The following is an 18,649-nucleotide window of genomic DNA, read 5'->3' as shown; positions in this document are numbered from 1 at the left end:
TTTACGATGATCCAGTTTATAATTCTGGGTTATCACGCACATGTTGGGCACCGCACTTACGCTAGTTGACATGATTGTGCAATGCGTGTCACTGGTGCGTGCTTATGTGAACGTATGCGAGCATATTATGATGATGCGTACACAACTGGTGCACATAGCCTGGTAGTCTGAACATTTCCGATGTTGATTGGAAAAAGTCTATTAAGGCCGCAATTGTGAAATTGAGGTACAGGCAAGGATAGGCCCAAAATATAAAATAATACATAATAATATTGGCATTGTCAATGCTTCTATCTTTACAACCAATTATGATAGGGACGTCAGGATTTTAGATATAGCCCCGGGGCTATAGCACAATTCAAAATAAGGAGAAAGGCATATACTAAACTGATGTGAGGAAACAAAGACAGAATGCAAAGAGACAAGAAAAATCAAAGTAGGTAAAATTTAATAGCCCAAATGACCAATTCTAAAACCCACAGAAAGATATCTGCACAAATGACAAGGACTATCAGGAATCAAGCAAAGAATACACAGTACAGATGCACTGGAACAAGTGCTGTGCAGTGCACACCAGTAGGAAAATGAAACCAAACAGACAGAAAAAAAACTGATGTTTTGAGCAGATAAAGTGCTCTACTTCAGGAACAAACAACAAGATAAAAAAAATCAAACAGCAAAAACTACATACTGTAGTACAAGTTGAAATTCATGTATACTTGATGCATACAGGTTGATGAGGATAATAACTTGATTTCAAAATTTGGCCCGGGAGGATCAGATTGTTTCATATGTTAACTCTCTTGTACAACCAGTCATGCACCTGGGTCATGCACTTTGGTTCAAAGTCATAAATTATGGAAACAATAAACATGTATACAAAAAAAGGCTCCCACAATCTATGTTGCACCATGGAAACATCAGTGACCTTTTACTTGTCTATGTTCAATACTGTGTTTTAACACAGTATTGAACATAGTATTGAACATGGTCATTAAAAGGGCATTAAAAGGGCATTTCGTGATCCACAGCATCATCCCCCACTTTCCTCCAAAAAGTTGAGATTTTTATATCACTGGAAACCTCTGGCTACATAATGTTTATGTACAAAATATTTCTTGCAGATTAATTCGTTTAGCTAAGATATTGTGAAATTTGAATTTCGTTCTGGTATACCAGAACGAAATTACAACACATTGTCTATGGAGCAGTGTAATACACATAATAATGCATAACTCGCAAACGCAAAATCGGAATCAACTGAAATTTTGGAAATAAGCTTTTTTCGTTTATATCTACTGAAAAATGTCATAAAAAGAGGATGCTAGTATCACTCCTTTAAATGTGTTTTCAATAAAAATTACTTTTTTAAAAATATATGTTGTTCAAGGTTAAATACAGGATCCTTTCAGATTTATCATCCATGTGGTTTCAAGAACTAAATACTAAATTATATTGATTTAATAAATTTCATTAGACAGTTATCCAAAGCCAGAGAAATTACAATTAGTATGTATGAAAACAGCTTGGCTTAATATTTGGAAGAATTTTAATTCAACCCTAACTACCTATTTGCTTTTTGGCGAGGAGGAAGGAAGGAAGGACGAAAGAAAGAAGATGAAGAAACATTTTGTTTTTTCCACTCCAGTTTTGAACCGCTAACCCCTCTGGTTTGGAGGAAAAGACAGTGTTTAGCTAGCCAAGCATGTGACCCATAACCCTGCCAACAGTTTTTCTTGTATATGTGATTTTGAATGATTACAAAATTGGATCACATGGGATGCTTGGAGTTGCCATCACTTTGCAGAGTAGTATTTTGTAGTAGAGTACGGTTAGGGTTAAGAGTCACCTGCATACAAGCCAGCCATGTAGGGAGTGTTTTACACACCTAAATTTGTAAATACATGCCCAGATTTTGCCCACATGGCCTATACTTTGTACACAAATCTTTAATTTACACACCCCGGTTTGTGAATTTACACACCCAAACCTTCAAACCCTACCTAAGACCTTGCCCGTATTTTTTTTTTTTTTTGGGGGGGGCTTTGGGTCAAAGTAGGGGGGGGCCAAAACGAAGGGGCGGCAGAAGAAGAAGGGGCGGCAAAAACAAGGGCAGCGGAAGAAGACGGGGCGGCAAAAAGAACTATTAAAGAAAAAAAAGGGCGGAAAATTTGAAAAAGTCACTTCAAACAACCAATTGGGTCAACCTTTTTGGGCTGTTGAGGAAGGGGCGGCAAAATTTTATTTTCTTCAGCCCCCCGGGGTAGGGGCGGCCACGGTACGCTACTGTTGCCTGCATAGATATATGAACCCAGGCAGAGTAGCATTTTGTAGTAGAGTACGGTCAGGGTTATCAATCAGTTGCATAGATATATGAACCCAGGGTTGCAAACAAGTTTGACAATTTGTATTCAATACTAAAGATCTTCCAATTGTACCCAAGGCCAGTTTTAACAAGAATTAAGCATTGTGCAATGAGCATCCATCTTTTAACTTTTAAAAAGTTCCTTTTTACTTTCACAGCCTTTTATTTGATATGGATGTTGTGTGTTAGGGTAATTAATGGCATATCGGTCAAAATGTGATTAGAATTAGTTGGAACAAGGCTGGTTATTTTGCTGTAATAAAAGATATGACCTTAGTGAATATGGCATTATTGGTGATAATTATGATTACTGAATAAACTATAAGCCTTGGGATCCATCATACAATACTAAATTTATTGACTAATAGATTTTGAAATGCAGGAAATCTTATTAAATAGCAGGTCAGTATTATAGTCCATTAGCCTTTAAAAAGGCCAATATATCAACCTTCATGTTTCTTTTATACAGTCTATATTATTCATCATTTTATTTATTTTATTTATTTATTTTGGCCGAAGCCAGACAAAGCCCAATATTTGTGCTCAGAGGCTACTAAATTAAAGGGGTGCCAACTGAATATGATGGGATAGGGATATAGGGAAAGGTCCGATCTTAGATGCAGGAGGAAAACCGGAGCAACAGAGAACAATCTGTGAGCACGGGTATGGATCGGCAACCAAACTCACATGTGGCAATGCGGGGAATTGAACCGCAGTGGTGAGAAGTGAGAAGACCACTACACCAAATGGTAAAACTAAATACACAATGAAAACACCAGGTAAGTGATTAATGCTTTGATGCAAGAGTTGCCAAACATAAAAGGTTTCAGTAATGGTTTCAACCCTGAGAGCTTATACTTTATTTCATGTTGCCAGACCTTTTTTTCTTCCTTGAGAGTGAGATTTTGAGTTTTGACTTCCACACAGACTTTTTTAATACAATGATCTGTTCTAAAGCTGATGATTTCAAAACCAAAAAAGCTCTGCTACATGTATGGCCTTGATGTTTTAATTTGATATCCTTCTAAAAAAGTAAATAAATAAAGTGTAATATAAAATAAAGTTTAATAAAGAAATGAATAAATAAACAATCACCCTTTCTCCACAGCTATAACTAATATTTAGAATGTGCCTATGGTGTGCAACTAATTCCAATTCTAGAAATATACAGCACTAAATTTTTAATAAAAATATTTAAAAATATATTTACAATTTGAAGGAAAATGGACCAAAAACATGCAATTTTGTATGTTTTCCTGTAGATTTGTTAAGCAATCAAAATCTTGAATATACACGTAGGCCAAGCATTACCTCATAATTTTAATATTTTATGTTATTTTTGATAACTGGTTATGAAAAAGATTAGAAAATATATTTTCCAAAAGTTAGAATGCATAACTTGAAATTAGTCTTTGTACAAGTCTTTGAGATTGTGTCATAGCATACAAAAACACCATAAAAACACATTTTTTTGGCCCTGTTTCCAAAAATTAACAAAACATTAAAATTTGACTTTTATTGACAGAAGAACTAGCTAAAGGATTAGGATTTGGATTTAGCTAGTATGTTTCATTTCAAAACTGGATAATATTTTTTTAATCAAAAAGACTGGAATAGAAAAAAATATTTTTGGAATAGTTTGGTTTATTGAATGCAGTTGTAAATGATAAGGTTACAATAATTTTGCAAACAGTTCAATTTGGAAGAAAATTAAAGGAAGCAAAAATAAAATAATGTATCATTAAAATAAAATAATGATAGCTACCCTAGTATCAAGTCTTCTGTAGAAGCCATTGCTCCCTCTATCATATAACTGTTCAACAGAGGGCAGCATGGCATCTATTTTAAGATGTGTTGGGGTTACTTGATCAATGCTAGTATATAAATAAGGTTTTCATGTTCAGAACTTTTTTGGGCTCTTGGAAGGGTAACCTGAATTTTTTAATTGAACCATGAGTGGGGAAGGTTCAATTTTTAATTGAGAAAATTGAACAAGGAGGAAATCCACAAATTCTGAGCGGATGTGAGGGATTAATGCAAAATATTGCTTAAAATTTTTTTCTTCAGAACTCCTATCCCCCTCTGGCATAAATATTAAACGGTCCCTTAAGTTGAAAATTGAGCTTCATCAACATGAACTTGTACAGTAACCAGTGCTAATGTAGTATACTGTCTTGGCTACACAGTAATGAATTTTAACGATGCCAGTTTTCTTGATTCCTACTGGATCCCTCAAAATTCACAATAAGCCATAATTTGCATTTAATTTGTGATAAGACACACTATAAGTTGAGTATGACAATACCTGTTTGACATCTGACACATCAGCTGCTCTGTACTGAGATGCTACAGCTACAGGTCTCTCCACCCTAGCAACAGTCTTGCGTTTCTTTGTCAATGGTGCATCTTCATCCATCCCAGCAAACTTTGTGGCAAGCTTGCCTTCTGATACCTGTCAGGAATACAATGGTTTTACATTTAGTACACAATTATCTGCCCAAGTACTTCATCAAAATAATCTATAGTAAAGATATTAAAGATATAATTAGGTTATTACTTTCATACAGGGTGTATCAAAATGATTGGTACTGGGATATGTGACATTAGTTTTTGTTCTATAAATTGAAAGAGACATATGTTAACTTATTGATCTAATAATCTGAAGATAATAGGTTGATGCATCTGGAAGCTATTGTCATTTAACGCGGCTGTGTACTATACACATTGTTTCTTTCGCGAAATTGAGTTTTTTTGATATTTTTGTACTTTGTTATGTTTTTTATAAATACAAATAATGAAAATCCAGATTTGTCAACTCCAACTGCAATATTTTAAGGATTTTATTTCACTATTCCACTCGTGTTTGAAATTGAAAAGGAAAGAAAAAATTGTTGTACCAGCCAGGGTACACGCTGCAACAACTCATCGCGTTATGCGTATCGCGCAATTTGTTAACGCACAAATACGCGACGCGATACGCGACGCTTATCTACATGCGCGGGCATCTTATGGAAACACCACGGAAGCACTGATTTCACAAAAACCTAGTGGTCAAATGGCTCCGTTTTAGCTGATAAAATGTGGGTTTTTTTATTTTTTTTCCCCCCGATTTAAATATCAAGTTATGAATGGATTTCGCTCAAACTTCTCAAGGGGCTGTGGATTTACCCGATGTTCACGTAATATAAGTTACAAAAACGGAAACTGTCGCATTCTCCTGTGAGATTCGATGAACGTGCAAAATGTGACCACTTTAAACTTCAACGGCCATTATTTCAATGTTCATTTTCTCGGTAAAATGACGTTTTAGGTACACGATAACTCAATAAATACAGCATCTATAGGTAAGCAAATATAATCATCGTAAAAAGCATGAGCGACTCAAGAAACGGTTTTCTCATTTTTTTATATTTTGGTCTATTTCCGATTTTGGGCATCATTTTGTGCAAATAGGCGTTTTTGAATTTTAAAAGTTCATTTTGATGCCTTATATGGTCAATATCTCAAAAATAAGGCCAATATCAAAAAATAAAAAAACCGCTTTTGGAATGGAGCCTCAAGATTGAGCTAAAAACAAAATAAAATATTTTGGAAAGAGTGTTTTTTTGTTATGATGTACCTAACAAATATTGCCAAAAACTCTCTTTTTGTGATTTTCTTAAAAATTGTTGTTTTTACCCCAAATCTGTATTTATATTAAGATTTATTGATGTCTTGCCTTCATAAAAATGTATACTTTTATATGTTTTATGCTTGAATAATTACAAAGTTATTGCACTTTTACTACATGCATGTCTGAGAGTACACAGCCACCTTAAACGAAGATCGTCATAATCACAGTTTTACTTACACTACAACTGCTTGAACTATTTATTGCATACATGCTCTCAATTAATATCTCATTTCAGTCTACATAACATAAAATTGCTTTACGTGTACTTTTAGAAAGATAGTTCCTGAAGTCTCTGCCTTACGAATATGGCAGTGTGAGGTGAAGCCCCACCTTGAATGAACTTTAAAACACCTTGGATGGATCCATTCTGTAACTGGCCATATCAAATTTTGAAACATTGTAAGTTATAGCATGTTTGCATGGGATACTCCTTGCTCTTGGAAACTGTCTTCTAAATCTTCTCTGCACTTCTCCATAGCTTCATGTCAACCAGTACTTCTTCACTATGTAACCACGCTGAAGTGTGGAATACTGTGGAACCATTCCAATAACTCTTACCAGGTCTATTCAGACACTGTCTACAGTCTATACCCATTCTGCCACACCATCTACTTAGTAATCTCGATGTATATTATACTACAAAATAAATTCCCGTCGTAAAAGGCATTACTCTCAACAAATAAAAATTGATTAGATCATTTATACATTATGAATTAAGAAATAGGCAAGGAAAAAATAAAACATTTCCAAGATTTTCAACATATCATTCTCACTTGTAATAAGTTTACGGGACCTCTGGACGTCCAACCGATCAATTTGAACATACCATTGGCCTGGAGAGGAGGCATCTCTGTAGACGATAAATCAATATGACCTTCATCAAGTGAGGATCAGCCAAGCACGAAAAGTTTCTTGTTTAGCATCTTATAATCCTATAATCATAATACAGGCCTGCCTCAAGTGTAATGTGTGAGTAGGATGATTTCTTTGATAATCTTCTTGATCAATATTTACCAATGTTCTATCATAAATGTAGTCAATGTAATCTAATTACAAACTCACTTGTAGCAAGTTTTCCAAATCCACTGTTGTCATACACTGATGCCATGCTTTGTCATCTCGGATTTTCTCAACTCTGGGAAACCGTAAGGTACAACCCGTTTTGTAACTGCAGGTAGGGGTACAAAAGAACAAAAGTAATTATTATCATCCAGAGCAACAAAAACAATGAATAGGTTTAACACAATTAATAAAAGGGACAATCAGTGTTTTGCTAAAAATCATCAAAATTCAGATTATGGCATTTTTAAACAAGCATAAATACACTACAAGCCATACACAAAATGTAGAACAATAAGGCTGCAGGTCTTGACTGTGCAATAACATCCAAAGCATTCCAGAGTGGTGATGATACAATGGTGGATGTGTGGCTTTTTCACCAAAGTGTATATACCACTCAGCCATTGGACCTACCGGGAAATATCTATCCTGTATAACCAAAGTTTAAGACAAGATCCTGCTAAATAGAATCCGAGATCATGTAGACCACATCTGAAGGAATAACCAGGCTGGATTTCATCATGGGGGAAAGTTATACCCAGCAGATCGACATTCTTACAAGGATCATGGATGGTTGTGATATCTTTTGACTTGCCAGGGATTTTAAAAGTTGATTAAAACTAACAGTCAAATATATAGCCAAACATCATTATAAATGGTCTGTCATATATTTTATTTTCTTAATTGTTGCAGTGACTTTCGTCAAAGTGATTTGAAAAACACAGGTTTGAGCCTAACATCTACAGGATGAAAACTTACTTATTTGAGGTAACAATTTCTGCAGCTTTGACTTGTACAATAAAGGAATGACGTGGCTCAACCCATACTTCTGGAGATTCCTGACAGAAAAAACAAAACAACAAAAACATACATTTACAGGTAGGGACACAAAATCTTAAATCAATTAGTCATTCATGATCATGGAAAATTTTCTGGACAGTATTTGGCATCATTATTATTCATTGATTGGATTGTAAAATCCCCCAAGAAATAAAAAGAGTGACACAAACTCTCTGTCTGACTGTCACCAACTGAGAAAAGAGAGAAAAACTAAAGAGGAAATATACAAGAGATGAGCAGACAGACAGCGGACAAAAGGAGAAACTTGGTTGCTAAATTTGCAGTCTACTTCACATGGCTTAGAAAAAGAAACAAAAAGGAAAATTTGTCACCATCTGATTTTTCCTTACCCACAATTAATGAGGATGGCACATTTGCCTTATATTCTATACCCCTGTCATATATAGCTACAACAAAATGTACTTACTTTGGTACAAAGGAGGTGATTAGGTGGATGTGTTTGAGAATTCTTCCAGTGTTTGCCCAGAGTCATATTCCATTTAAGAAGTTCTTGTTTTGTATATCCTGAGCCAACCTGCATACATATAATATAAGGGTACAGATTTGTTACATAAATTTAGCCTTTGTGCTTGTAAATTAAGAAACAATTGCAAAAATTGACTTCTACCAGTACCACTATCATAGTGGTTGTCGTCATCATCATTGTCATCATTAGCATCATCATCATCATCATCATCTGACACAGCCATCATGAATCTCATTATCATTATTGAATCATCTTCATGGATAGAAAACGTTAAAATATCTCAATACTCACCCTACAAAAGGTATGAAATAACTTTGGATGGTCTCCAGTTTTTGAGGGAGGCACAGCTACTGCACACAAGAAGTGAGAAACCATGTGTGATCGGTGCTATAAACAATAACATAAAGATTTGATTGTATAAATATGCGGCACATGTTCTTACAATCTATATCATTGGTTTAATAACATGAAGAAGTCGGTATATATGTACATATATGTTTTCTTAGCCTTGTTTATGTAGTATCACACTTAAACAAAATGTTTCACCAAAATGTATATATTGTCTTTGATTAAATCAATTAATTTAAGTAACTTCTGATCAAGACAGATCACGAAAGCAGTATGAAAATAATCTTACTCCTTTTCCAAAGTAGCCTCCTACAACTATGAGGTCTAACTCATCCATCAGATTACTCATGTATTCAGGTTTGATCTTCAACCAACCACTCCCTACAAAACAATCAAAGACACATTCAAATGGTTAGGGTAAGGATTAGGGTTTATAACTAAGTTATTGGGTTTTGGGATATAATGACCCTTTGGAAAATTGATAGCGAGTGGGGAAGGGTGAGACACACTGGGAGTCTGTGCTTCACTATTGCATGCATGTGTCACTTGCCTTTCAAATTTTGATAGGGCACACATTTCAATTGTTTAGTACAAGTGTGACAACTATTTTTTTCCAGGATTGTAGTCTTGTAACTTGGACCACATACCGTAAATGTTCGCCTAATGCGCACCTGGCTCCTTTGCCTTGGGGTAAATTTCATGTACAAATAGAGAGCTCCCTCCTCTAAAAATCCCAACACGAATTAAGGGTATGTGCACTTAATTGCTGGTAGGATTTTTATGGGAGGGCACTTTTAGTTTGTAAAATTTCAGTTATGTCAAGGGAGCCCATAGTGCCATTAGGCGAATGTTTACGGTATAGGATGATTACCCACTTACACCCACACACACTTACACAAAATTGCTGTAAAATGGGGACTCTGTCCTGGCTATACTTTTTTCTTATTTTACCCACCTTTCAGGTTTACACACATTATACATTTAGCTTATGTCCAACCTAAGATGATGGGTCTAAAACTACAAGTTCTGTTCTCTGAACCCTGTAATTATTTGCTACTAACCCATTCTCTTGTCTGGTCTGTAGGTAGAGTCTGGGTCCTTCACAATAATACCTTCTTCTCGATTCTCAATTGCATCATTCAATGCTTTTACTACCTCCTCTCTGCAACAAATTCAGTTGAAAACATTAAAAACAGGGTATGATAAGAAAAGGAAAATCCTTTTCAACAAACTTTTTAAAACCAAGTGTCTTAAATTTTCAATAGAAGATATCCACTCAAAGAGTTAAAGAACTTATTTATAAATGATTCCTGCACCTTCACTTCAGGAATTCCATGACTATTCCATGACATCACAATTACCAAATTCTAAATGTCTATCTCATTTTTTCAGTGAATTAATAATTCTCTGCCATTAATTTGACAAATTTCAAGATCACTTCAAAAGACAAAGTTTCAAGTTCCAAGGTCCATCAAATTTATCATTAGTAAGTTAGTAACTATATCTTTTCCATGGCATGATTCTCTTTTTATTACATTTTTCAGGCTGTAAATTGAGTAATGATTTTTATCACAATTTCTGAGCAATGCAAGTTTTCTTTGCAGTGTGTTTGCTTCCGTATTTGTTTTTTCATCAGCAGTAACATGACCTAGGAAAAATACATTGAACATTTCGGTTGAGGGTCATCTCCTTTTTTTGCAAAATGATTTGTTAGTTCAAACCACAGAGGTCCACTATAAACAAGAGAAGAAATACTTTACATGTTCATGTAACCTCATTCAACTCATTTGCATAGTTTTGGATACCAGGATCGTATTCTGATTCTTTGAACCTTCTAATTAGCATACTTTTGGATACCTCCATATTTGGTATTACCTAATTAATTATTAATACCGCTTCGTTGTTTACTTAGTGACGTCATTAGACATGGTCGTTTCGTCAAAGATCCGACAAACAAACATGTTCACTTTTCTTTCCATTCCTGTTATTTTGTGAAATACCATATACCTGATGTGTTAGTCCAATATGATAGGAAAATATTTCTGGCGATGACCCCATGTTCACATTGGCTAAATAAGCTGTGTGTTCGCTGGAAAGGGGCCGGGACTTGTCGGCCATTTTGTTTGCAAAAGGCATGTTCTTGCTCCTGCGTTACCCTAGACTACCCCGTAGTCCACTTGCCCATTGTGCATACTCTGGATATTGTATTTTTAAAAGCTTAAAACTCTGATTTAATTAATGTGTGCACAACTGATAGATTTTCACATCTGATCAGTCACCCTACTCCCTCTGTTTGTTAGCTTCCCAAGTGGACTACTGACATTGCCTTGCGGTTAAGATTTTTAACACAGGACTCTATGGAGAGTTAGGCCAATTTCTGGCCTAACTAAAATTGGCCATGATGTAATGCATCTTTAAATGGATCTGCCTTGTGATTGGTCGCCCATATCTCGCTATGGTTTAAATCGTCTGGGCCCGCGCCATTACCATTAACTACACCGAAAACAACTGTCTGTGGTATTTGCGGCGCTTTTGTGTTGACGCGAATGTTAATCTCTCATCAAACATCTAGCGCGTCCATGCTTAGTACTTGTGGTTAATGGACTGATAAACAAGTATGCTTGACAGTGTGTTTTTAGAGAGCAAAGTCCAGGGGGTAAAGTTCTGCTTACAATTCAAAGTTCATAGTCGAATTTTCGGGTTCGCTATCAATAAACTGGTAGATTCCAAAATCAGAATTGTTCAGTATTAAAGTGAGCCGTTATAATTATGCAAGATAATGTTGCATTCAATTACTTTTATTGTCACTAATCATCTGATATTTTTAACTCTTTATGACCATTTTACTATTGAATACTTTAATTTTAATAAACATCAGTATAATTTTGAGTTCAACGAAATGGGTTCATCATGACTAATAATAACATATTTTTAATAAAATTCGACTATGGCATAGTCTAGCGTTACCCGGAAGTGACAGCACCAGAACAAATGACGTCATTTCTGGATTTCAGCCAGGACGGTTACGTTCAGGGCCATGCATCAGTATACGCATAAGCGTATCTAGATTTTACTAAAGTAAAACATCTTTGGTTCAAACTCATTAGAAAATCACACATTTCATGAACAACAAGTTATATGAAATTCTAGAAATATGTACATCTGACTATTTCAATCTTCACATAATTTTTAACTTACTGTGTTGAACATTGCTGTCTGTCAACCATGAATAGTCTGCCTTCATTAGGAGTAAATGATCTGTGGAAATAAGAATATATGTAAAAATATTTGAGACATAGCATTTACTGTGTAAATCTTTGAAACAAACTACCCAGAACAGAGTCCAGAACTGATTGTTTTCACCTACACTTGGCTTTCTTATGTTACATTTGATACCATTTCCATCAAAATTGTTCAAAAGTTCATTATAATGATTAGGCCAAAAAACCTACTGACCCAAAAATTTGAAAGTTTATGGTTGCAATATTTTCCCATCTATGGATTTTCATATATTTGGTTTTCAATTCACAAAACGTTTTGTATGTTTGCAATTTGTATTGCAGAAGTCTGATATATTCTAAAAAGGAGCCTGACAAAACTTTTAAATAATTGAACAGTTTAAATCATATTTTGTGGTGAATTTGCATTACAGGCTCTGACATTGGAGCTTTAAGGGACCTTATCATCATGCAAAATTCTGAAAACAATACTTGTTCCATTTTGCTTGATCAGGTCACAGGTTTATTCCATATTAAAAGAATGTATATTTACCTCTTAAGGTACTGGAGTCTCTCCTTCAAAGGACAACTGGCTAATTTCTTGTCATTGTATAGCAAGATGTCAAACACACAGTAGCACACTTGTAAATCTGAAAAAGTTGAATCAAAATCAAAATTTTCAATGACACACTCTTGAAACGGACTCACTAATATTACATACATTGATTGATATAAATGTCTGCTTCATACTCTCTAACTCCCCTATTCTCTCTGTCTTCCTCTTTTTCACTAACTTTATCTCGCTCCATATCCTTTTCACTACATTTATGTCTTTCTTTACTTAAATTTCCTCTCTTATTACCCCTTTCTCTATTGTTCCCCTCTTCTTCCTCTCATTCCCACTTACTGTCCATTACCGTCTCTGTTCCTCTATCTGTATTGCCTCTTACTTATTCTCCCTGTATTCTCTTTCACTCCTTTCCATCTGTCTCTCCTTCTTCCCTTATCTCACTATAACTTACCTTCTTCATCTTCTTTGATGAACTTTATATCGAAAGCTTCACCCTTTGACCTTTGAATTGAAAAATCAACAAAAATAATAGAAAGTTGGTCAACATTTTAGTCAGTTGATGAAACCTATATTAATTGTTTTGCAGTAGAAGAATAGTAACAGTAACGGTCACACAACTCATAAAAAATATTCTAATGTTCATCAAAATTAATGTACTAAGATTGCCTTAGGATTGCAAGTTTGTCTTATAGATCTTGTAATAAGTGTAGATAATGTGAACATCATTGATTTGATATAATTTCAAATATAGATATAGTTTCAAATATAATGCAAGCATTGATATAACTACTGAATTTACGAAATATGTACTAGAAATCGTATGTCTCAATCATCAAATTTGAGAATTAACCAATGAATCAATGATTTGTTTACTTACAGGAAAGCTTTTGTAGTAGTACTGTATCCACACATTTCACCATCTAATATGCACTCCTTTACATCACTGGAAAATCATACACACACAAAAAAAACCAAAGTAGTGTGAGATGGGGTCCTGGGAGAAATACTAACATACTAATATCTTTCCAAGAAAAATGTAAAACATTACAGATATGAAGATCCTCCTAACTGCTACATTGCCAAAGCAGATGTAGCCAGGATGTGACTCTATGATGTGCACAGCCACATCCTTCAATTAATGTCTAATTGATGTTTGAATACAATTGCTGATCCAAATAGGATAATTGATTCATGTTATGACACAGTTCACATGTGTGTTGGTAATAAATTAGAGATGCAAATTAAAAGAGATATGCATGTTGCATAGCTCAAAGCAAATGTTAAATCCAAGCAGCTGGAAACTGTCACCTGGCGTACATCACCTTGCAACCAGGGTTTACTTTAACACATAAATCACACATATTTATGTGTTCACACACTTTCTGTACCCCTACAAATGCAAAGTGAAAGGTCCAACACGTACAAAATCTTGAAAATGTATGTGTTCATATATTCAATGATTTGATATGGAACCGATATTTTCATCTGGTAGTGACTAGTGACAGACGAAGAAAATATACCCTTCTTATTATGAGAATAAACCATAGGATTATGACCATAGCTAGTGTGGGCACATGTCAGTAGTACTAGTGAAAAAAAACCCAAGAAGAACATTTTTGGTCCGCATGCCCTCCCAAAATGGAATATACCCCTTCAGCAAAATGCTTGCAGAAAACCCTGCTTACAACCTGTTGTGCATCTGTAATATAACCAATAATTGGCTTCCATTTACAAGTAAAGTAGGTAATGGGGATACGCATCCTGCACAAGAACAAATAAACACAATGGGGAACGATTGCTCGCTACAAGAGGAAACTGAATATATTTAATAAGAAAGAATTAACAGTTTAACCAACCCAAAGTGTTACAATTAAATATGACAACAAATAAACACAATTCCCATGCCGGCACATTCCCTTGCTTTTTTTTCCAAGTTGGGTTGTGTGCCGTCGAATTGTGTTTATTTGTTGTCCTGTTTAATTGTAACACTTTGGGTTGGTTAAACTGTTAATTTTTCTTCCATTTACACTTTTATACACTTACCTCTTAAAGCAGTTTGCAATATGTGGTGTGAGAGACCCTTCCATATCATCCTTACCAAATGCATGGCTGTAATCATGGGACCTAAAACAGTCAAACAGGATTTATTAGGTGCATGGTTGATGCATGAAGAAAGTTCAATTTTGAAGTCATTTTAAAGTTATTTAGTGTACTGATGAAATTTATGCATTACGCAGAATCCAACTTTATTTGAGTTATTTTGCCTATTTGGGGCGAAAAAGTCATTTTGGTCTCTTAGGGTGAAACGGGTGCCACAATAATTACATGCCTTGCATTTCAGTGGCACCCTCGTCATTTCACCATGTTAACCGGTGTTTGTAAAAGCTTTTTTATAACCATTGTAATTATTTGTATGGTTGGAATTTGATGAAAGAAAACTGAACTGAAACAGTTACATTGAATTATTAATATAGTATCCAGTGTTCACTAACAAGATATGTTACTTTTGTGGGTAGGTTAGCTCTATTCTGTAATATATCCTCATTAAGCACCTACCTTCTTGAAAAATACTTGAAACTGTCCCCTTTCTTGTGAAGCTGCATACGTTCACCATCTAATTTGGTTTCAATATAGAAACCTTTGTGATTCATAATTTTCTCAACCTGTACAAAAATAAATGGAATGACAAATTAATAAAAACAATAAATTGGATGATTTACAGAACTAATGCTCTATGCTGAAAACAACCTACCTCACAATACTAACAAGAACAAAATTCATCAGCAATATGTGACCCGTTCTGACAAAACCAAGAACAAGTCGCATTTTTGACATTTCATGATTTGAATAAAAATGTAAGTACGGGACAAAAAGCTTTAAAATTATACCAAAATTATATACGTACATAGCATCAGGATATGATAATGATGTGCGCCAGGATGCAGGCTGCCATCTAAGCTCTGATTATTTCTTTGATTTTATGCTCATCTACTCTGTGAACTGAACTCATATTGTGACTGAAGTACATCTGAAAGCTAAGTAACAACCTAGTTGGATTGTTATTTTGGTTCGCTTGATATATTTTCTGCAATTTGACGCCGATACCTGGAAATGACTCTTTATGTAGCCAAATTCTGCAGACTAAACAACCATTTGTTCATTGACTTGACTAGTATCCTAGGCCCTTGCATGAGTGGTCAAGGAGAGCAATTACATTGATCAGTTTAAATCACTTGTAGCTACTTGTAAAGTGATCTTTCAGCAAACTCACTTTATAATAGATTTCATATTGATCTGATCTTCTTGAGTGGATTTCAGACTTTTACTGTATTGCAGCCTAATCACTGAACTCCTCATAATGGTTCTCAAGCAAGCATTACTTGTTATAATCCTTTTGGGCCTATATGTGATCAACCAGCATGATAACTTGCCTGCATGTTGTACCATAGACAAGGCCTACTGCATTAAACTGCCTGTCATACGTATGGTAAAACAATGTGCCTATCTCAAAACTAGAATCAGCTACTACTCAAACTCATCTGCTACGTTTCATGACCAAATACTAAGAGCTGGTGATGTAGACACAAACCCAGGGCCAGTTAACCATGATCATCAAATAGTCTCACCTAAAGACCACATAAATCGTACTTACACACGTGATCAACTTTTTGAAATTGGAAACTCTTACAAAACTACCGCATTGGCTCCAAATGCCTGGTCCCATATTGTTAATTTAGGTATTAACAGCCGACCCTCTTCTACTCATAGGGGTGTTCGGGGAGGGGTGCGCAAACATACACGCCCAGTATCCAGACCATTCATGGTGCCCCTGAACAATGATGAATCCTTGGATAATGCTCCAAATATAGAACATGAGCAACAAATTCCAGTTTTGCTGTCTGCTAGACGAGAAAAAACTTCCAAACCTATCTGTTGAAAAATCAAATCTACGGGATGTGCAACCATCTGGTAGCTTTCTTGATGTTCGAGTATGGAATGCAACCTCCGTAGGAAACAAGACTAACTATATTTGTGACTATGTCCTGGAAGGGGATGTTGACATTCTCTTTCTGGTAGAAACCTGGCTTTTCAGTGAAGAATACGCTATAATTCAAGAACTTAAACCAATGGGATACTCATTTCTGAACTTTTCAAGAGGAAGTAAGACAAGGGGTGGAGGAATAGGCATTTTGTATAAATCGACTCTCAATCTTACTATTACAGTAACTGAGTGGGATACTAAATTATTTGAACATTGTTGTGTAACAGACTTACAGTCTGGACTTCGGTTTATATGTATTTATAGACCACCTCCTTCAGTTGTAAACAAATATCGTACATCTGATTTCATCAATGAATTTGACAACTTTATTAATGATGTCACCACTATGCCAAACAAGTTGTTGATTTTGGGTGATTTTAACATTCATGTTAATATTCCTACTAAGTCTGAAGTTCGAAATTTCCAAAATTCTCTGTCTACTGCTGGGTTTCAGCAACATATATCTTGTCCTACCCATGAGTCAGGTAATACTCTTGATCTCCTAATATCAAGGGCTGATGATAATATTGTTGTAAACTATAGTGTTAAAGAATCTCTTTTATCTAAACATCATTTTGTTAAATGTACCCTGAGATATAAAAAACCATCTCCCAATAAAGTGACCAGTACTCGAAGAGATTTCCGCACACTTGATGATCAGGCTTTTAGACAAGATCTTGACAAAGCTTTAAATGATATTCCTGATTCTGTTGATCATGTTAATGACTTGGTTTGTTATTTCTCTAAATCGTGTGCAGTGACTCTTGATCAACATGCTCCATTTAAAACTAAAAGTAGATCTACTGTCCTACACCACCTTGGTTTAATGAAGACATTTTTAGTGAAAGGCGTCTGCGAAGACAGCTTGAAAGGAAATGGAGAAAATCAATGCACGAGGAAGATCATGCTAACTACCGTAACCAGCTGCATATTGTTAACACCATGATTGCTCAAGCAAAAACATCTTTCTTCAAGACCAAGGTGGTGGACGCGAATGCCAAAGATCTTTTTTCGTACCATTAGCAATCTTCTCAATGGATCAACCAAACCCCTCCCTGTTCATGATTCTACCGAAGCATTGTGTAACAAGTTTGCATTTTTCTTCAAGGAAAAAATTGACAAAATCCAGGATGAGTTGGAGGAAGTTGGTGCTCCCACTGAGTTAGATAGTAGCTTTTTAGACACAACAACTAATGGATGAGATCGAAACGATGATTAAACGCCTCACAAATAAAACTTGTGCTCTTGATCAGCTACCAACATGGCTACTGAAACAAAATCTGCCTGTTGTTGTGCCTACAATAACCCGCATTGTAAATATGTCTCTTGAATCTGGTAATTTCCCTGATCGTAGTAAACTGTGCTTCATTGAAGTAAGACATGCTTATTTTGCTCTGAGCTTATCTTGTTTGCTACTGAGTTCTATTTGAACTTGCCTTCAGTTTTTGACTTGAATTTGTTTTTAAATTACAGCATGTAGTTTTTGTTGTTTGCTTTTATATTTTGTTGTCTGTCCCTGAAGAAGAGCAGTTTATCTGCTCGAAACGTCGGTTGTTTTTTGTCTGTTTAGTGTTTGACTGCTATGTACACAGTGATTTTCATCACTTGCAGTGTACTGTTTTCCTGACACTTTTGTGGGCTCTGGAATTGGCAATTTTTGGCCATCGAACTTTGCTTGTTTTGTGCCTACTCTGGATGTTTGGTTTAGCGTGTCTGTTTATATGCACAGTGATTTTCATCACTTGTTCTAGTGCAATTTTGTATTACCATTGATCCTTGTGGTTTTTGCAGGTTTATTAGCACTTTTGTGAGCCTTGGAACTGGTAATTTTTGGCTATCGAACTTTGCTTACTTCCTATGCCTACATTTGCTGGTTTTGCACCCCCCCTGCATATTGTTTAGTCTGTATTTTACTTGTTTCCCCACATTAAGTTGGTGTACCTTGCTCGTTTTCCTTTCTGTTGTTTATATTCAAGGTATCCTCTTGTATCATTTATTGATCCTTGATGTGTTTTGTGTCATCGTCCGTTGGATTCACCATTACCC

At 35.4% G+C, this 18,649-nt stretch overlaps 1 protein-coding gene across 1 annotated transcript in view; it reads right to left on the bottom strand.

Annotated features, from left to right (window-relative positions):
• Positions 1-18,649, bottom strand: part of LOC140155874 (DNA ligase 4-like) — a 55,507-nt gene that overhangs the window by 20,644 nt on the left and 16,214 nt on the right. Inside the window, exons 9-21 of the mRNA XM_072178868.1 lie at positions 15,118-15,224; positions 14,605-14,685; positions 13,439-13,504; positions 13,013-13,062; positions 12,544-12,640; positions 11,971-12,030; positions 9,834-9,934; positions 9,062-9,153; positions 8,716-8,811; positions 8,365-8,472; positions 7,857-7,936; positions 7,101-7,206; positions 4,671-4,817 (exon numbers count right to left, since the gene is read on the bottom strand). Of these exons, the coding sequence (XP_072034969.1) occupies positions 4,671-4,817; positions 7,101-7,206; positions 7,857-7,936; positions 8,365-8,472; positions 8,716-8,811; positions 9,062-9,153; positions 9,834-9,934; positions 11,971-12,030; positions 12,544-12,640; positions 13,013-13,062; positions 13,439-13,504; positions 14,605-14,685; positions 15,118-15,224 (1,191 nt within the window). The remainder of the gene's footprint in view (positions 1-4,670; positions 4,818-7,100; positions 7,207-7,856; positions 7,937-8,364; positions 8,473-8,715; positions 8,812-9,061; positions 9,154-9,833; positions 9,935-11,970; positions 12,031-12,543; positions 12,641-13,012; positions 13,063-13,438; positions 13,505-14,604; positions 14,686-15,117; positions 15,225-18,649) is intronic.

Source organism: Amphiura filiformis, chromosome 6, assembly GCF_039555335.1.
Source record: "Amphiura filiformis chromosome 6, Afil_fr2py, whole genome shotgun sequence".
Taxonomy (NCBI): domain Eukaryota; kingdom Metazoa; phylum Echinodermata; class Ophiuroidea; order Amphilepidida; family Amphiuridae; genus Amphiura; species Amphiura filiformis.
Note: the sequence above shows the minus strand (reverse complement) of the source record. Positions and strands in the feature narration are given on the sequence as shown.